Here is a 20,080-nt window from a genome sequence, read left to right as displayed (position 1 = left end):
CTCTGATTGGAACCTGCTATCACAACAATACAACAAATGAAAAACACTAAAAATGACTTATGTATTATATTTGGTGATTATCTATATGGTCTAAATATTCTTTTAATGTGAAAGGAATGGAATTTGAGAAAACGCTTTTTCTGGTAATGTCTTTTTAAACAGAAAACATTGCATTGTGACATTACATAACGATTGTGCTGATTTCAAAGAAATACATTACTCTGCCAAATAGTTTTAGTTTTAGCAAGTTTCACATTATTCTGATCTTTAGTACATCCCTGAAAAAACAGCTTGTTACTAAGCATTTACAGCTAACAGCTGTGTAAAATATTCCTATGAAATCCATGCTTTTTAGAATCACACATTTTCAGACAACTGGGTTTTCTCACAATGTAATGTCACACAATAAATATAACACAAGCATGCTCAGACAGATGCCAAATGCATTTTCTGACAATCTGTCAAACTTTATTGTACAAAACGGATTAGAACATAAAACACATATTCAGGCTACAGGGATCTGCTCTGACAAGTTTTGGCAAGAACACAAACCAATATCAAGAATGTTGATTCATCAGCTTTCACTTATATGCAAATACAAGTAAAGCCTGTCCCTTTAACTGACTTAACTCTCATTCTTCCATAAATACAGACTGAAGTATTTCAGTATGTAAAAATATATTAAAAAAAGGTATTGGCATTGATTAATTAAATATGGTCACAGGCAAAAGTAAATGACCAAATAAACTATTCAAATGGTCACTGAAAATGTTTTGTTAGCAACGTCAAACAATAGTGCTTCTTTTATGCTAAACTACAGCGCACACAGGTTCCTTTTGAAAAAAAACAAAAAAACATGACCTTTAAACCAGAGGGAATTTCATCATTCAAAAATCCATTCAAGATGGTAGAATGGATCTCTTCTATGGTGGTGCTCTCCTGAGTATTTGTAGCAGTGCTCACTCTGCAGTCGGGGTTGTGAATCTATACTTTGTTAGGTGGGGGTTTTAGCCGGGAGGACGTTGTTCTCAAAGTGTCCCTGGTTAGTAATATTTCCAGCGGGGAAGTATCGGGCCACCACGAAGGAAGAACCGTCTGATGCAGTGGCTTTGCCGACCCCCAGCTTGTTACTGCTCTTCCACACCATGGCTGTGAAATGGCCTGTTGCGAGGGAAATGAGAAAGAAGAATTAGGAAGAAATGAAAGGCAGAAAAGCAAGGTGAAGAAACAGACTGCATGACGCGCTCAAAGCTGAGTGCAGTTCTTCTAAATATTTACAGACCAAGGAATCGCAATTCCTGTCCCGTTCATCAGTCCGTAACCTCGATGTATACTTTATTCCTTTCTTTCTCTTAAAAGGATACTTGGTATTCTCTGTGTGAAATACAGCAATTATCTTCTAAGTGATTTGATGTGTGGTTAAGTCAAACAGAGACATGCACACTATTGTCTACTGGAGACTGGAAATGACTTGTGGACCGAGGAGTGATACATGGCTGACCGAGTCACACACAGGCCGAGGTGTGACATCGCCAGGGGAACAACGACGTTGCCCATGCCTACGTGAACGTGACACCGACACAGAGAAACAAAACGAGAAATGATGCAATCAATGCAATGCAGAAAAAACACGAGAAACTAATGAGAGCGATTGAGTGGTTAAAACTAAAGATTTTAGTTCTATCTATGGGGATACTCACTATGGGTGTTTTTTAATTATATCGCTGAGCTGAAAAGGTGATTTTGGAAGAAATAAAAATGGATATTCACGTTTCTTTTTTCTAAAAAAACGTACATCCTCTCATGTCTAAATCTCACCAGTGGCAGAGGAGAATCCAGGGCGGTTGAAGTTGTACTGTTTCACTTCGTCATACCAGCGGTCTGCAACATCCTTTCCTGCATGTGCACAGAACCAAGTGTAGCCTCAACTTCAAGAACATTCAAATCACTTTTGGGTTGTAAATGTCACGAAATAGGAACCGTTGAGCTACAAATCTTATCAGGACACATTTCCACGGCTTACAATGCTGAACTTTCTGTCACCCATTGCTGCACTTTAGTCCTTTGCTGACATATTTCCGGAGTGAGTCATGGTGTATGTGCTCTCAAACGCAGTGTGAAGTGAAGGGGAAATAGATCCCAGCTGTCCACTTTCCAGGGCAGGGACACTCTGCTTGAAGCCACAGAAACTTGTGTGCATGTATGGAGAGATGTGGATCTCAGGAGGATATGTACGCAAAATCGTTAAGTAATATGAATAGAATACACAGAACCAATCAACAGTTTGGACACACTTTCTCATTGTGTCCAAACTTTTGACTGTTTATATGTAGATACCTGATTGGTCATAGGAGGCCCACGCAAGGTTTTCTCCACAGCTCCCTCTACTGGACTCCACACTGTGTTTCAATATCCGGGTACTGGCCAGACTTTCAGCATAACTGTGAACACAAGTTAAGGTTAAGAAAAGTTAAGAAAACCTCCGCAGATTTTTTTTGAATCCTGGAACAAATTGCACGCATGTAATTGTGAGATTGCCACTGCAGGTGTTGTATACTTGAGATTTAGACTTTTGTGGTCTTTCCACACCACAAACAGTGAATGAAATGTAAAATCCTCACCTCACATGTTTTATTTAGTGTATACAGAAGGCTCACAAACCATTTCCTTTAAACACCCTCTTTTGGTAGTAGGGTTGATATTATTACTGTCCAGTGTAATATTTCCATCAATATCCATCTGTATATTTTGTATTAAAGCAGCAGTGGCGCAGTGACATTATTTACTCCTATTTCCAATCTACAGCAGGGACGTGGTTCAAAGCCAAGGCCCGTTGGGAGGTTACTCATGTCTCTATTTAAAAGACTGTATTGACTAACTATGCAAGTCCCATGAGAATCTTTAACTTCAGGACACACATGAAGATTAATATCCAAGTCAGCGGTTATTCCTGACTGCATTGATCAATTACCATTAACTCAAAACATCATATTTTCAATATAGCTTGAAAACCAACCAGGGTCCTGTTCTTTAATTCTTTAATTCTCAGGCTGGATTTGCCATGGTTATCCACAGCAGCGTGACAATGACTGGTTAATGTCTATCCTAACAAGCTTTTCTTATTTAATTTGTGTGTGAATCAACCCACCGGGTAGCTTCTCTGCTTAACTTGCTGCTCAGCTTCATTGGAGGAGCCTGGTGTTTCCTCCTGAACTCATTATGGCATTGCAGCACCTCCTCGGAAAACTGCTTCGAGGCTGACCAACAGGGAGGAGAGAGGCCGTGAGGGTTAGGCAGCAAGAAAGAGCAACACGACATAGGAGACAAGGCTGTATATAAAAACAGACTCAAACTCAACTGTGAGTTCAACACCTGAGCTCCAGGACAGATGATGAATCCGAAAACGTCATCCACATCACCCCACGCTGCCTGGTGCCAATCACTCACTGGCCTTTTCAGTCAGACAATCACTCGAGTGCTCAAAACAATAGGCCCATTGAAATAGACACACACACACACACACACACACACACACACGCACGTGCGTGCACGCACACACACTGCAAATACTACTGCTGCCTAGCAGCCGGCCTCCACTCAGCATGCTGAGCAAGACGGATGTAAACTAAGGATCACTAAAAGCCTTTTTCACATCTTAGGGCAAGTACCATCAAGATGAAAAAGTTAGTCATTTCTTTTGCGGTGCAGTATTTGGTCTCTCCTACTTTTCAAAGACGGCAGCTCACAAACGCAGGCAGTAAACAAGCAAGCCCACACACACGCACACGCACACACACACACACACACACACACACACACACACACACACACACACACACACACACACACACACACACGGTGGAGAAGGGGGAGGGGGGGGGTAACATTCTTACTCAGGCCAAACTGATACAATCCCAGTTAATATCCTCAGGGTGCAGTTTTCACTTACCTGATTTTCCCATGGTGCTGACGCAGGAAGCCTTCAGTAAGATAACTAACAGGCTTAACCCTGAACGAAAGACTTGCCTTCGGCTGCTGCTCTCCTCCCCACTGCCTCTTTCTCCTGTGCTTGCTCTTCGCTCTTCCTATTTTGACGTCTATTCTAATGCAGATACTTTGAAACAGCTGCCAATACCTTTACTTCAGGGCCTTCCGTGGATGGCGGTCTCATTCCACTTACAGACGTTGTGTTAAAGTTCCTCATCAGCTATTTTTCTGGGTGTGGAAAGTCATTACTTAAGATGCTTCCTCCTAGAGATTGGTTTCACTTCACGGAGCGTAACCTGCCTGTCTCTCTCGAACTCACAGACACACAAACACTTCTATCTGCATGCTCTGTGCTTATGGCTCAGAGCAACACACACCCACCTCATGTCTTCACATTATACCCACGAATGAAAGGAGAGGCCCAGTAGACATTGATGACATCATCACTGTGAGACACATGCCCATATATGGCTCTGACGTAGTAGAGAATGTAACTTTCCAGCAAAAGGGGCTTTCTTCAAACCAAGCTGTCATGCTGAAGATTTGAGCCGTGCATTAACTAATGATGATATCAAGGTGACCCAGTCTTAAAAGAACACTTTCCACCACCTTCCTTCTGTTTCAATGAGTCAATAAGTTATCCCTAACACACCCAATGGTAAAAGAAGTAACCTCCACCATAGATGAAAAAGCAATGCTTAAACAATTTGCCTTCTGTAGTTGACGCGGGAGGAGAGGGAATCCCCATTCATCATGTTGCAGAATAGGTTCTATGATCGGATCCCTCTGTGCCTTAAGGGTTTTTCTGAATTGAGATATCTTTAATTTAATGAATGAAAAAGAAGTCGCCTGGTCTAACAACATCAAGGATGGTGTGCAAACAAGTGGCGGTGGCGCATGGAGTAGTGTGGTCTGCTGGGGACTGCGAGGTTGGTGGTTTGAATCCTGGCTGCTCCATGTGACATGTTGAAGTGTCGCTGAGCAAGATGCCCAACCCCGAATTGCTCCGGCAAAATGTTAAATCCATGGATTGCAATGCAGTGTAAGACACTTTGAATAAAGGTGTCAGTTAAATGGCATGTAATGTTTTACTGTACACATCATATTACCCAGCTTTTGAAAAGATTTGACTGAAATTTCACCTTCTAAAATCAATAGTGCAACATTGTGTCGGAACCAAAATTATTCTCAGTGGTTCTTAGAAATGTGGCGCTTGATTGTTAATCTCCCAGGTGTAAATGTGAGTCTATCAAGACTTTGTCAGGCTTGATTAAATAAAGGTCAATTCATCACACAAACCAGCACGGTTAATACATTTGCATAGACAGCAGTGATCACCGGAGGATGAATACTTACTTTAATGATCCCTCGACTTTTCCTCTATGCCATCATTTGTTCAAAATCTCTATACTTTACGGTTTACGATAATATACCAGTCCCATTCCTAACATCCTTATCTTTACTGTAATGGCCCTGAAAGTCATGAAATCTCTATGCATGTGTTTTTGTGTGTGAGCTGCAGATAAATATTACCTCACATTGTGGTAATCCAACATAAAAGGTGGAACATAGATTCTTGCCTAATCAATATTGTCAAATGTGGGTGAGACATCTTTCCTTAAAGGCCAGTCATTAAGTTGTGATCCACTTTATTTCAACAAAGTAAACAATAGTTTAATTAGTTTTTTTCTTTTTTTAAGCAGGACTACTGTTTTGCATTGTAAGATGTTTCACTTTGTCCGTGATCTTTTTAAATGTATTTATTGAAAAAGCCACTAGGTGGTACTGTTAGCAAAGACACAGAACAAGGATGTACTTGCACTATTAGTCCCATAAATGCAAGTAATGACATCTTAGTTTCATAATATGAGCAGACATGATGGGATTCATGTGAAAAGTCAATCCACTTGATTTCTCATTAGCTGGATAGTGCTATCTTAACAAATTGATTTCCTCCTTGGTTCCTCCTACCATCTGCATAGTGATGGGACAGGACAGCTGGAAGAAGACATTTACGCCACTGAGACTTCACAACCATACATCTTAATTCATGCTAATTGAGATAGCTGTGGAGTGTCGCGTGTATTTGCGCTGTGAATGTGTCTATTTGAGTGTGCGCACATGCACATGCAGTAGAAGGGATAGTGATGTGATTTATAGGGAGAACCCCTTTTAGAGGGACAGCGCAGACATCGATCCATGCAGATATTACATAATTTATCTCTGAACATTGGCTATATCTGCCGTACTTATTGCTTGGCTACCCTCCCTGTAAGCATCGTTCCTCAGGTTCTCCTCCCCTCTCCATCAATTCACTTGTCTCTCAACTCCTCCCTACCTTTCCTCCAATCTGAAATTTTCATTTCTTGCTTTACCTGAAGCCCCGAATGAAAATCTTCCAGCACATGCCTTATACAGACAAAGGAGCACCCCATTTTGTCTGGACCAGAAATCATTTTCCACTCCTGTCATGACTGAACTGAATGTTGATTTATAACAACAGAAATGTGAAATAACTCCAACTGGGGCTGTAAGTGCACTTTGTTGCATATAATTCCTCTTTAGCGGTCCCAGGAGGAAGGTGAGGACTTTTTAATAACTCCTTCCATTCACCCTCATCCTCATTAAGAGGTTCTAGTTTAGTGAAAATGGAAAGATCTACTAAGGGGGTGTTGAGTGGATTGATCTCAACCGAGAGGAAGATAAGTGCGAGGCCTGCACTTTTTCGAAGGCGCTGTTGGAAGCTCTCTCTCCAGAGATCTGCTACAGAATTTCACAAATCAAGAAGCCTTTTATGGTGTCATTAGTGTAACTGTTCCACCGAGGACAAATGATTCTGCGGGTTAAGAGGAGTTAATCACCTGCCAATCAAACCTTGTCAAGACTCCTCTATGGATGAGGCTCTATACAAATCTCATCATATTTGCAGAGCCTTCAATTAAGCAGATACAGGGGAAGGAGTCACATGCAGAGAGGAACAGGGTGAGCTTAGGGCAACAGGAAGAAACACAGAGATAGATGGAGAAAGAGACAGTAAACAGAGCCGGACGACTCCTGTCTGACACTGAGCAGCAGAAATGTAAGGTCTTAAAAGGCCAACGCAGTCAATAAAGTTTGTAATGTGCTTAAAGCAATTACTGTGTCCAGAGAGGAGCAGAGTGCATGCAGGGTATTAACCTCAATAACCCGCTCTATCTGGTCCGTAATTAAATTATGCTCACATCCGTATTCTAATACAGACTCAGTCACACTCATGCAGCCATGCATTGATGCATGTTCACATAAAGTATGTAAACTGAAAAACAAAAGTGAGGGATTGATGATGATGCGGAACGACTGCACGACCGGTACAAATATTGTTTGACCGTGATAGTGATTGACATGTTATGTTTTAGCAGCTGTTTGTGTCTTTACATACTGTAGCTTTCCATCCATCAGTTTTTAAATATATATATGTTTAATCATCTAACCGTTTTTAAGTTGTCTCATTATTTCATTTTAGGATTCCATAGCTTCCTTTAAATTGTTATAAAATGAATGAATTGTGGGTATAATGTCTTAAAGAGAGCTATGGAAAAGACAGCAATTTGGTTAACAAAATCAACACAGATTGGTCTATTTACATTTTGAGTATAAAATAAACAATGAAGGCATCTTTATTTAGGTTCAGTGTTTGCTTAGAAATAACATAACATCATCATATAACATATTAACATATATTAATCACAGTTTTTTATCACATTCAAATTTAAGGATACTTCTAGGAAAATGGAAGCACTGTAGGCTTAGTAATCCAAACTGACATTTTGATCTCTGCTTCTCTAGCCCTACTTCCTTTTTTTTCACTTCGTTTCATGTATATTAGTCAAATTTAAATAGCTATGTCAAAGTAGTGTAACTAATAAGCTCTTTAAGTATATTGCGGTAGTTCTCTTACAAAACATTTGCCAGTGAGAGCAAGGCCAGAGAGTATTCTCGACATTAAGGATGGTAATTATTTTGTCTGAAAATAACTAACTGCCCTTAAGCATTATTCCATGAGCCTCCGAAGGAGCTTTTCCCAGCATCTGGGACTCCTACGTTAGAAAGGGGAAGCAAACATGTATTTCTGGATGGTGCCCTTTTGGCACATTTTTCCTGTACTGTTTGTGTTATAAAGTCATATTTTCTGACCTCCCTTTAGGAATTGTAAGCTTTGGGTGAACGTAAAACAAATTGGTCAGAAAATAATTGTGATCATGCATGTGCTTATGAATATGTGGTTGTGTGTGTGTGTGTGTGTGTGTGTGTGTGGGGGGGGGGGGGGGTTGTTGCTTTCCACACTGGAGAGGACTCTGCTGTGCTGTCAATTCTAGGACTTTTAGATGTGACTCGGAGAACGGATTAAGTTTAAAAGAATGGGTCGCTTTATTTCAAGCTTAACAAGAGCAATGAATCCCGGCAGTTAAACGTGCACGGTCCTAAGAATGAATGTCCAACCTAGGGTAAGAATATTCAGAAAAAGGCGCTTAGACAGAGTGCGCAGGGCTTTTTCATGGTTAGCTCGTATGGAGCCCCATTGGTTGAAGCAAAAGCTGCAGGCGGAGCGTTTTCTAGCTGTACGCGGCCTGGTTGGAGCACTGAGTATTCTCCACCCACACTGGCTCGTCCCTCCGACGGCGATACTGTTGAGCAACTGGTTATTGAGAGTTTTTCTGTTCATTTATTGAGAGTTATTCTGTTCAGTTGGGCGTGTGTGTGTGTGACCTTGAGATTCCTCATCCCTGTGTGTACTGATATCTACATGTCACGCGTGAATGCACTTGCCTCCGTGACCCCACTAACCCTCCCAGTAGTTTCCCACTTCTCTGGATCTCGGAGTGTATGTGTCAGCCCTGTGAGGCGGGGGACTTAAAAACTAATAAAAAATAAGATAAATTTATAAAAAAGGTACCAGCAACGCCACCTAGTTGCGAAGTCTAGGTCTCCATAAAAACAGGTTCTTGTTCATCAGAGGAAGAACAGCATGGATCACAAGACTTAAAAGCGTGGTTAAAAGGAGGATTTTATTAACTAAAAACCGATAAATAACTACAATTGTATTAAAAGTCCAGCTGAAATAAAATGCTAAAAAAAAGGGTTAAAATTCAACCAGCCACTGCTGCTGATCTGTCCGGCCCTTTCTTCTAGTTTCCGGTTGCCCAGTGAGGTGCCCAATCCGTCTCGTTCTTCTCGTTTGCACCCTGCCTGCTCGTCCGCTGCCTTGCCGTCCTCCACTGCTCGACTCCACTGCGGCTTCTGCTGTCCTGCGTCTTCTCCTTTCCGTGGCCTCTCTCATGCCTCTCATGCCGTGCTTGGTGTCCTTTATAGCAGCTGTGTTAATTGGAGAGGGGAGGTCCTTTCCTTGTGAAATGTGGTTGGCCAGGGCTCTGTAATTGATTAGTCCCTCCAGGTGCATGTAGTTTGGGTTTATAGGTAAAAAGGTATAGGTATAACATTTTTATAGGTAAAAAATGTAATAAAACAAACCATGCTAAAATGTTATAAAACAAAACATGCTAAAATGGCTTGCAGAATGTTAATACATCAGATAAAAGCATAAAACAAAAGTATAAAATTAAAAAAGTATAAAATACCCTACAACTCCAAGGCACTGGCGAGGTGATACGGGAGGATAGTCTGTCTGGATGGCCTATCAGCGGACTGTCAAACACTCTTTAGCACACACACACACACACTTTCAAGCACAAACGCACACACACACGCATACAAGAATAAAATACAGGCATCAATGACAGAGCTGGATATATGGGGAAAGATATCTATGCCACATGTTAGTAAGTAGCATAAAGAAGGATGCATTATGCACATTAATATACCTCACGTAAGCTTTGTCACATGATCAACAAAGGATCAACAATCATACAGTCTGTATGATGAAAAGAGTTTGAGTATTAGGAGCTACGTCAGTACGCTGAATTGAATCAATTGAATTGAATGAAATGAACTGGTTTAAACCCAGCAGAAATTACAGCTTAAACCACATTACAGCAAGTAAGCACATTTTGGAAATGGTATATTTTATACATAAGTCCCTGAGGTGTTGGAATATCAAGTGTTAATGAATATTTCATGATGAAAATAGTTAACTCTGAGCAGAGCTTGAAACACATTTAAGAAAATATCCCAGTATGTTAACTGGAAGAATATGATGATCTTAATCAGTATTGAAACCACATCTCCGCTGCAAAGTATCAGCCTCATGATCCTGAAGAGAACTAAGTAGGAATAGAAAGATTCTGCATTTACAGCTTGCCGGTGCCATGTACCCTATATGTAGCCGGGTGAAGTGGGGGCAGGAGGGTTTTCGCGCTGCTTAACGTGCGGGCGTACTGCCACTTTAAGTGCAGGGAACACAGTTCACGCGGGATTTGTAGAACGGGACCTGGCGGCTACTTACAACAACAGACTATTGCAAGCTAGCATCGGCACTGCTCTAGAAGTGTTTGTTCAGCGGGTCAGCGTAAGTGTTTGTCTAATAATAACCCTGACTTACCATGTAAATTGTGAGTAATTAACTGTTCACCGAGTGTTCCTGGGTTATGTGCTACTGTCTCGTTTAGAGGGGAGATACAAGCTGCCGTGGATTGGGGTTTGCACGTGTATGGAGCCGTGCACTCCGGCGCCAAGTGAGTTCAGTGTTTTCTTTTGAAGGAACGACAGTAGTTTGGTACGAGGCCGATGTACATGTTCTTTGTCTCTGTTTAAACAGGAGAGAGTCGCTACTGTTGTTTTGTATGTTTTGCTATATTATGCTGTTTAAAGAAAAGCACACTGTTATTTGTGGACACTGTTCCAAAGTATTTTCTTAATTTGACCCATTAAGGCTGTGCTCCAGGAGTGCAGTCGGGGGAAATAAAGAACCCACATTAAAGAAAAATAAATTTATCTTAGTGTCCTGTCTCATCCTTTTAATCAGGCAACACTAATTTTGGTGTCAGAAGTGGGATCCCCGTCAAATTTATAGATCATAGTTGGACAGGGATAATACATATAAAACAACAGTAGTGGCTAAGAGGCCTCCAGATTCAGGATCAGAGAGGGTGACTACTGCCGTGAGGTGTCCCAGAAGCAGCAGGGTGGCGTGTGGTCAGGGCCCCCGGACGAGGGCAGCTGCATTGTTGCTGTAGACTGCGTGAAGAGAGGACCACGGGAAGTTGCCTTCTGAGAAGCTGCTGGACTGAGAAGCATCACGACTGTCAACGTGCTGCAGAAGGGGACATTTTGAAATGTCAGACGAGGAAGGGTGGGCGGCTGCCCCAACGGCCGGCCCCAGCCATCATGAGGACAACCCAGCTGTCCCCATGGCTGATCAGGGAGGTAACCTTGCGGTACAACTGCAGGCACAGATTTTGGAACTGGGAAAAAAACATGATGCTGTAATGTCAAGTATTGCTAACCTCGGTGATGTTCAACCAAGGTCAATTGTTTACATTGCAAGAGAAAAACAAATTGCGCCTTTTAGTGGGGAACAAGGGAAAGACATTCACACCGTTGATGAGTTCATAGAAGAGGTAGAGCGTACGATGAGAGCACGGGGCCTACAGGGGGAGGAGCAGGTGGACTTCATCTTCTCGCAGTTAAAGGGGTCAGCTCTGGAGGAGGTTAAGTTACGAGTGGGTGGACAGGTCAAGCAACCCAGTGACCTATTTTCATACTTGAGGGAGGCATTCAGAGAGAGACGTACTACACCACAACTCTTACATGCTTTCTATGCGCGCAGGCAGTTAGATGGGGAAGACTTGCGGGATTTTTCACATGCGCTCTCACATCTGCTCAATTCTGCCCTTCAACAGTCCCCTAACGCTGTAGGTGATGTACAGCTAGCACTTAGAGACCAGTTAATTGAAGGAGTACGTGACTCCACCCTTCGACGTGAGTTGCGCAGGCTTATTAGGGAGAAGCCGGGTTTAAGCCTGTTTGATGTGCGAGAAGAGGCAATGATGTGGACACTGGAAGACCGGCCTCACAGTACTAATGTGGCGAGGAGCCGAAATCTTGTGTGCTGTGACCCAGACAAGGGTTCAGGAGAAACAGATTTGGCCGGTAATGCACAGACTGACTTGACCACCACTCTGCAGGACGTAGTTAAAATAATTGCGCAGCAGGGTAAAGCAATTAGTGAGCTAACCAACGCAGTCCGTGATCTCACAACCCACCACACTAGTTCAGAAAGGGAAACCAAGGAGGTTCGATTTAAAATCAAGCCGAAGTATACAGATGACGGACAGCCGATTTGTCTACGATGCGAGGGGGTTGGACACATGGCCAGACAATGCAATCGACCACGTGACGCAGGAGGATCTCCTATTGGTCAGCCTAATCCTGCGGTTCAGGGAAACAGGAACCCTCCATTGCTATGAGCTGGGCAATGCGAGGCAAGTCAAAAGGCTCAAAGGACGTCCTCACCAAAGAACGGTTTCTACGACATGCTGTAGGCAAATGCCCTGAGGTAGACATCCAGATTGGTGGAGTTCTGCTTAGGTGCCTACTGGACACAGGTAGTAACGTAAGCACGTTGACAGAAAGCTTCTTCAGAGATCACCTGCATGGGGAAGATGAAGATATGCATTGTACCGCTAAATGGCTTAAAATCACAGCAGCCAATCAGTTACCTCTTCCCTACTTAGGCTATGTTGAGCTAGATGTGCAGGTGATGGGATTCAACATTCCAGAGTGTGGATTCTTAATAATCCGAGACGATAATACCAAACGAGCAGATTCATCTCCACCTGGCATTATTGGGATGAATATTGCAAAAAGGTGTCGACAGATGGTAATGTCAGAGTTTGACACAGCTCTACAGGGAGTGCTGGATTCTGATTGGAGAGACGCTTTTCATCAAATGCAGGGGGCAGAACTTGCCGGAAAAGTGTCTACAGCCCATGTGGCAGGAAAACAGAAAGTGCATATACCTGCTTCAGCTATTGTTACAGTTCATGCAAGGGGGCTCAGGAAGTCGCTGCGTAGGGGCTCCAGCATGCTGCTTGAGCCAGGGCCTACGCCACTGCCTGGCGGGTTGATTGTGTTCCCCACAGTGGTTTCAGCCGACAGTCAGGTGTTCCCGGTCCAAGTGGTCAACTTCTCTCCGGAGGATGTGTGGTTATCCCCGAAGACGAGGTTAGGTGTCCTCAGTCAGTGTCAGTGTGTGGACGGCGACCCCTGCGAGGTAAAGTTTCAGCGTATCACCGCTGACCACGAGGAAGTGACGATTGACCGGAAGGATGATCATGGAGGTGACAGCGACATACAGAACCTATTAAAGCAGCTACACCTAGGAGGTACGCTAGAACAACAGGTGGAATTAGGAGAGCTTCTGATGAAGTATGCAGATGTGTTTGCAATTCATGATGAAGATCTTGGATACACTGATACGGTGAAACATGAAATCCCCGTGGTTGACGAGACGCCAGTTTCACAGCCGTACCGGCGCATTCCCCCTAATCAGTACAAGGAGGTCAGGGAACATATTTCTGAACTGCTGAGAAAAGGCGTGATTCAAGAAAGTTCAAGCTCCTATGCCTCGCCTATTGTGTTGGTGCGCAAGTCTGATGGAAGTTTAAGACTATGTGTGGATTACAGGAGGCTGAACCTGAAGACCAGGCGTGATGCATTTCCACTGCCCCGAATTGATGAAACTTTAGACGCCCTGAGTGGCGCAAAGTTCTTCTCGACAATCGACCTCGCCAGTGGATACCATCAGGTTGCTGTACACGAGAAGGATAGGAACAAAACTGCTTTCACTACACCATTCGGGCTCTATGAGTACCTGAGGATGCCTTTTGGGCTCTGTAACGCACCTGCAACCTTTCAACGCCTGATGCAGACTACAATGAGTGATCTTGTGTTGCAGATTGTATTGATCTACTTGGATGACTTGCTTGTGTTTTCATCAACATTTCAGGACCACTTGGTGAGGTTAGAGACAGTTTTCAAGAGGTTGAGAGAGACGGGGCTAAAAGTCAAAATGAAGAAGTGCCATTTCCTCCAACCTGAGGTCAGGTTTCTTGGCCACCAAGTTTCAGCTCAAGGTATTGGCACAGACCCTGACAAGATCGATGCAGTGAAGAAATGGCCCATCCCCAGTACTGTGAAAGAGCTGCGGTCATTTTTAGGGTTTTGCAGTTACTATAGGAGGTTCATTGGGGGTTTCTCCCAAATTGCAGGGCCCCTCCACGATGTTGTAAATGTTTGCATTAAAGAGAACAGTAATGCCAAGAAAAATGAGTTGTTCAAGTTAGCCTGGAAGCCACACTGCCTACAAGCTTTTGAACTCTTAAAAGAGAAGTTGACCAGCGCCCCCACACTGGGCTACGCAGACTTTAACTCCCCTTTTGTTCTAGAGACGGATGCTAGTATTCAAGGTCTAGGTGCAGTCCTGTACCAGGAGCAGGGGGGGAAGCGAAAAGTCATTGCTTATGCAAGCCGGAGGCTTAGAGGGGCTGAGAGGAATGACCAAAATTACAGCAGTATGAAATTGGAGCTCCTTGCTCTAAAGTGGGCAGTCACTGAAAAGTTTCGGAGTTATCTTCTGGGATCCAAATTCACAATCATTACAGACAATAACCCCTTGTGCCATCTCTCTACTGCCAATTTAGGGGCTATTCAACAGCGGTGGGTTGCTCAGCTTGCTGTATTTGATTTCGAAGTGAAGTATCGCCCGGGTAGGTGCAATTCTGCGGCTGATGCACTCTCCCGGAAACCAGCAGTCGATGAGCCAGAGCCTGAGAGTGAGGATGCAGAGTATGATGGGTGTGTGGCCATATGCAACTCACTTAGGACAGGGACAGCTCTGGGCCTGGATTTAATTGCGGCGGGGATTGAGTGTGGTAGGGTCAGGCGGCAATATGCATCTGAGGCAAGTGAGTTAGCAACATGTGAGCTAGCTCAGAATAACACACCAACCTTGCCAGGATATTCTAACACAGAACTACAGAAGTTTCAAGCTTCAGACCCGACACTAAGTGTAGTGAGAGTGTGTTGGAGCAGACGGAAGAAACCTACTTTCCATGAGAGAAAGGGTTTATCTAAGACGGTTCGCTCTTTGCTGAAACAGTGGTCACGGATCAGTGAAAAGGATGGACTCCTGTACCGTGTTATTGAAGATGTCCATGCTGGAAAGGTTGAACAGCTTTTGTTGCCGACCTCGCTCAAAGAGCAAGTTCTTAAAAGTGTGCACGACCAGATGGGGCATCAGGGCATTGAACGGACATTGGCTCTGCTGAGACAGAGATGTTTTTGGGTGGGCATGCATGGGGATGTAGAGCAGTGGGTGAAGAGATGTCAGAGGTGTGTTTTGACAAAAATGCCCCAGCCAAAAATTCAAGCACCCCACATTCCATTTTTGGCTACTCGTCCCCTGGAGGTTGTTGCAATGGACTACACCACACTGGAACGTGCCACAGACGGTCGGGAGAATGTACTTGTGATGACTGATGTGTTCACCAAATTCAGCCAGGCTTTTGCTACGCGAGACCAGAAAGCAGATACCACCGCTAAGGTAATTCTGAAAGAATGGTTCATGAAGTATGGTGTGCCTGAGCGGCTACACTCCGATCAGGGAAGAAACTTTGAAAGCGCAGTGATTGCTGAACTGTGCAAGTTGTACGGGGTGAAGAAAACACGAACAACACCTTACCATCCCCAAGGCAACCCACAGTGTGAGAGGTTTAATAGGACCCTGCACGACCTTCTGCGCTCACTTCCCCCTGAAAAGAAGCGACGTTGGCCTGAACACCTGCCCGAGCTTGTGTACGCATATAATGTCACCCCACACTCGACTACAGGTTACCCACCATATTTTTTACTGTTTGGTGTTCTCCCGCACCTTCCCGTTGACGCACTGTTAGGGCAAGTAGAGGTGAAGCACGACCAAACTGACTGGTTAGCTGTACACCAAGAGCGTCTCCGGGATGCATGTGAGAGAGCAAGGGAGTGTGCTGAGCGAAAGGCTGCAGAGAGGGTCGCTCACCAACAGGAGAAGGTGTACTGCCCACCGGTCGAGGTGGGACAACTGGTCTATCTCCGCCACCGACCACCAGGAAGGAATAAGATCCAGGACTCTTGGGGCCCCACTGTGTACAAAGTTGTGGATATCCAAGGTAGCACATATACGGTGGAGACACTGGAGGGAGGACCGGTGAAGAGGGTGCATAGGTCCAACTTGCAACCATGTGTGGCACCTCCACCAGCACCGAGACGTCGCCATCAGGCAGTGGCTCTGGGGGATGAACTCATTGCAAGTCCAGAGTCCGAGATTCCTGTTCCTGAGTTTGTAGTGGTAGAGAAGGTGTATTTTCCAGCATCTAAAGGTGCGGCAACTCCGGAAGGTGATAACCTGGGCCTGACCGAGGGATTGGAGAGTCAACTGGATAATGTGGCTGATGGTTGGGATCTGCTCCCACCGGAAAGGCGTGAACCAACTGATCACAATGTGGAGGAGAAATCAGGACCCTGTCCTGAACTCATGTTGGAGGAACCCAGTTCACAGGTTGAGGGTTTGGCGGTGAGGCCGGGGCCTACGCCAAGGAAAGGGAACGATGGAAATGTTGACGTTGACATGCTCACCCCTCAACTGCGCAGAAGTGAGAGGAAAACGGCCGGGTTACACCAAAACCCATTTAACTTGCCTAGATCATCTTGCCATGCGTTGTCTTTTAGTCCTGATACACTCTCCGAGCTCTTAGCTGGTATGGTCCTCTACACTTCAAAGCTTCAGGGAAGCATAGAGGGGCAGGAGGTCACCGGGGACGTTGACTCGTAGCAGGGGAGAATGTAGCCGGGTGAAGTGGGGGCAGGAGGGTTTTCGCGCTGCTTAACGTGCGGGCGTACTGCCACTTTAAGTGCAGGGAACACAGTTCACGCGGGATTTGTAGAACGGGACCTGGCGGCTACTTACAACAACAGACTATTGCAAGCTAGCATCGGCACTGCTCTAGAAGTGTTTGTTCAGCGGGTCAGCGTAAGTGTTTGTCTAATAATAACCCTGACTTACCATGTAAATTGTGAGTAATTAACTGTTCACCGAGTGTTCCTGGGTTATGTGCTACTGTCTCGTTTAGAGGGGAGATACAAGCTGCCGTGGATTGGGGTTTGCACGTGTATGGAGCCGTGCACTCCGGCGCCAAGTGAGTTCAGTGTTTTCTTTTGAAGGAACGACAGTAGTTTGGTACGAGGCCGATGTACATGTTCTTTGTCTCTGTTTAAACAGGAGAGAGTCGCTACTGTTGTTTTGTATGTTTTGCTATATTATGCTGTTTAAAGAAAAGCACACTGTTATTTGTGGACACTGTTCCAAAGTATTTTCTTAATTTGACCCATTAAGGCTGTGCTCCAGGAGTGCAGTCGGGGGAAATAAAGAACCCACATTAAAGAAAAATAAATTTATCTTAGTGTCCTGTCTCATCCTTTTAATCAGGCAACACATAATTGCAGTCATATCTGGGAGAACGTGATCTTTGAAATGATCCTACCACTTATCAGTAATTATAAAGACTTGTTTATCGGAGAGGGCTCTAACTGATAACTGGAGCTCATGACATTTTGTCAATGAGGCCATGTTTTATGGAGATGTTTTCAATGTATAAATCCAATAAAGTATTGCAAACTAATTCAGCCTCAGAATTCTGTATAGAGGGAGATGTGAAGTCGATGAAATTGACTGCATTATATTTACATGAAGGACACAAACATGGCTCGAGCGTGAATGTGCCTGTCTCAATGTGTCCTTGGGTGTACTCTGTTCATACAATTAGGTATAAGTGGAAGTCCAAGATGTTATAGAGCAACCACAAAAAAGCAGAAATTATAGAATGATTGTTTTGTGTTTTGCCTTGAGAATGTACTGCTAGAGTTTCATTTATCACATCACCGGACAGCTCACTACTGTTCATCTGTTCATTTTATTTGCTCCCACTTCTCTGTCTTTTTGTGGAACATAAAAGGCTAGTGAGAGCAAACAAAGATGATTAATATGAAGTGAAAATGCATGACCACAGCCTTGGAGAGTAGAAGGACAACTCCGCAGGGACAATTTGTGTGTGTGTGTGTGTGTGTGTGTGTGTACACGTGTGAGAGACCAAGAAAGGGAGCATTTCTCTCACAGCCAAAATGAGGTCGGGGAATTGTATAGAAGACTTTAGTTCCCCCCAATAAAAGTGCCTCCCTCATATTCGCAGGAGAACATATGGGGTGTGAAGGAAAGCCATCGGATAACGACAGGGGGGAGAGGAATGCTCGCAAGCCTGAAAAGATGACAGGCGATGGGATGGGTGGGGGGCACACACCTAAAACCAAATTAAGGAGGAATCAGTCGAGGAGATTGCTCGAGAAACCTTGGGTCTGGCACCGCTCTGTAAACTTTAATGAAGAAACTTCCCGAGTCCCTCCAGTGACTGAGGGCCACGTGTCGCAACCTAAACAAAACAGAGGGACTCTGTCAAACACTGATGGGCTGCCCAGTGTGTCCTAACACAAGAACACAACATACAGTGTCCACCGCACCTCACTCAATCACTGGGGATGTGCTGATACACTGAGGCGCGCACGTGCACACAAGCACCCACACAGCATCCAAGCGCCGTCATGCATGCATACATGTAGTAGCATCAAGCAAGCACACACACACATGCATGCGCGCGTGCACGCACGTGCATCCACATGCGTGCAGGCGAGACAAGGTGGGAGACAGGCAGTGAGGAGATAGATGGGGGAGGTAAATAGGGGTGTCACGGCAGTGTGATGGAATGAGGCAGGGGAGAATTCATCCTGTGCTTCCTCTAGCCTCTGTCCCCCTGCTGACAGCATCCTGAAATAGGGCCCACTGTGTCTGTATATATGCACCTATGTGTGTGAGGGAGGATGAGAGAGAGAGAGAGTGAGAAAGAATGACTTTTTGTGTGTGCTTGTTCCCTTTCTCTTTGTGTGTACTTTCTAACTTCTGTGTGTTATTGTGTGTTTCTCCCTCTGTCTGTTGTCTGTGTCCTCAGCCTCGAGAAGCAGGGTGAAAAGGAAAGATTGGGGAGAAATATAAAGATAACACCAGGGAATGCACAGAAAAAAGGGGAGAGAGCCCTCTGGGGAAAATGAAACATCCTTCCCGTTGTTTTTTTATGTTCAGGTCTGGTTGGAACTGGAATCCCAGCGGGCCAGTGGTCGGTAAAGTGTTATTAGATCCTGCTGAGCATCCGTCTGCGTTCTGCACAGGTCGGTACACTTGGGGGTAATCATTTAAATCCGTCGCTACTAGAAGAGACATTGCTATAAATGTGTTGGGTATTTAGCGTGTGTTTCTCCGGCACCAGGTCCTGTTTAGGTCCTTCAAAAGGAACCTTTGTGAAGAAGAAAAAGAAAATCAAGAAAACAGCATTGGTTTGTTGGAGAATGTTGCCAAAGTGACGATACGTAAATGCAAATCTACCTTCTGTAACTTTTCTTAAAATGACTGATTTAAATGTCCTCGGTTTTACTAATATTAATTGACAGATACATTTCACTATCGAGTAGTAGAAATAATGGTTTCTGTCGGGCAGACACGCCTTTTCCCCTTTGGAACATAGAAAGTAAGCCAAAAGATACTTTAACACCAGAGCCTTTTCAACAGGTGTCAATAGCAGTCGTCCACTGTTGTTTAGCACATTCGACTGTAATGACCTTGAGGAGAACCCACATGCAGACCTAGAGAAGCGCACACAATATTTTCATGAAAGCAGAGCAGTATTTGGACAAGGAAAAAGGGAATGCAGTGGCATTGAGGGAGTGAGGGATTCAAACCAAAGTGGATAAACATTTTTTTTTCCACAGTACAACCGCTCAGGGCTTTGAACGATTTGGCAGATGTTTACAACATGAATGCTATGTGAAGGAAAGCTGTGCTGGATGAACACGGGGTGACAGAAGTAGTTCAGGAAAGTGAGCTTGGACATCTTCACCCACACAACCTTTTCTTTAGCGGTTTGAACTCTCCAACCCAAATCGAAACAGAACTTTTTAAAGAGACACGATTGTGATTTTGCACCGAACGATGAAAGAAAATATTTGTCGAGTTCTATCTGCT

The 20,080-nt window shown here is 44.3% G+C and overlaps 2 protein-coding genes and 2 long non-coding RNA genes across 5 annotated transcripts; 3 read left to right on the top strand and 1 right to left on the bottom strand.

Annotated features, from left to right (window-relative positions):
• Nucleotides 1-421: 421 nt before the first annotated feature.
• Nucleotides 422-4,406, bottom strand: glipr2l (GLI pathogenesis-related 2, like). Of its 2 annotated transcripts, none has more exons than XM_037453164.2 (5): nt 3,950-4,406; nt 3,149-3,257; nt 2,338-2,441; nt 1,819-1,896; nt 422-1,161 (listed from the first exon to the last, which is right to left on the bottom strand). In XM_037453164.2, the coding sequence occupies exons 1-5, from the start codon at nt 3,960-3,962 to the stop codon at nt 995-997; spliced, it is 471 nt and encodes a 156-aa protein (XP_037309061.1). In that variant the 5' UTR covers nt 3,963-4,406; the 3' UTR covers nt 422-994. The 2 variants fall into 2 exon arrangements, with proteins under 2 accessions (XP_037309061.1, XP_037309062.1); XM_037453165.2 differs by lacking the exon at nt 3,950-4,406 and adding an exon at nt 3,359-3,444.
• Nucleotides 4,407-10,390: 5,984 nt separating this feature from the next.
• On the top strand, nt 10,391-11,238 carry LOC134132898 (uncharacterized). Its single transcript, XR_009957097.1, has 3 exons — nt 10,391-10,489; nt 10,590-10,655; nt 10,739-11,238. It is a non-coding gene; the product is annotated as an uncharacterized LOC134132898 (long non-coding RNA).
• Nucleotides 11,239-11,452: 214 nt separating this feature from the next.
• LOC134132871 (uncharacterized) lies at nt 11,453-16,789 on the top strand. Its single transcript, XM_062565528.1, has 4 exons — nt 11,453-14,495; nt 14,695-14,756; nt 15,392-16,610; nt 16,713-16,789. The coding sequence occupies exons 1-4, from the start codon at nt 12,386-12,388 to the stop codon at nt 16,787-16,789; spliced, it is 3,468 nt and encodes a 1,155-aa protein (XP_062421512.1). The 5' UTR covers nt 11,453-12,385.
• Nucleotides 16,790-16,888: 99 nt separating this feature from the next.
• LOC134132850 (uncharacterized) lies at nt 16,889-17,439 on the top strand. The gene is made up of 3 exons (XR_009957048.1): nt 16,889-16,987; nt 17,088-17,153; nt 17,237-17,439. It is a non-coding gene; the product is annotated as an uncharacterized LOC134132850 (long non-coding RNA).
• Nucleotides 17,440-20,080: the final 2,641 nt, after the last annotated feature.

The sequence above is a fragment of the Pungitius pungitius genome, chromosome 11, assembly GCF_949316345.1.
Source record: "Pungitius pungitius chromosome 11, fPunPun2.1, whole genome shotgun sequence".
In the NCBI taxonomy this organism is placed as follows: Eukaryota; Metazoa; Chordata; class Actinopteri; order Perciformes; family Gasterosteidae; genus Pungitius; species Pungitius pungitius.
Note: the sequence above shows the minus strand (reverse complement) of the source record. Positions and strands in the feature narration are given on the sequence as shown.

Excerpts from the sequence above, each read along its gene's own strand:
- glipr2l (XM_037453164.2), bottom strand. Across the intron at positions 2,442-3,148 it reads TTAAGCAGAGAAGCTACCCG|TTATGCTGAAAGTCTGGCCA; the intron begins GTGGGTTGATTC and ends TTGTGTTCACAG. Across the intron at positions 1,897-2,337 it reads GGCCTCCTATGACCAATCAG|GAAAGGATGTTGCAGACCGC; the intron begins GTATCTACATAT and ends GTGCACATGCAG.
- LOC134132871 (XM_062565528.1), top strand. The coding sequence starts at position 12,386 with ATGAGCTGGGCAATGCGAGGCAAGTCAAAAGGCTCAAAGGACGTCCTC. Across the intron at positions 14,757-15,391 it reads CGATGAGCCAGAGCCTGAGA|GTTGTTGCAATGGACTACAC; the intron begins GTGAGGATGCAG and ends CGTCCCCTGGAG. Across the intron at positions 16,611-16,712 it reads CACCCCTCAACTGCGCAGAA|CTGGTATGGTCCTCTACACT; the intron begins GTGAGAGGAAAA and ends CCGAGCTCTTAG.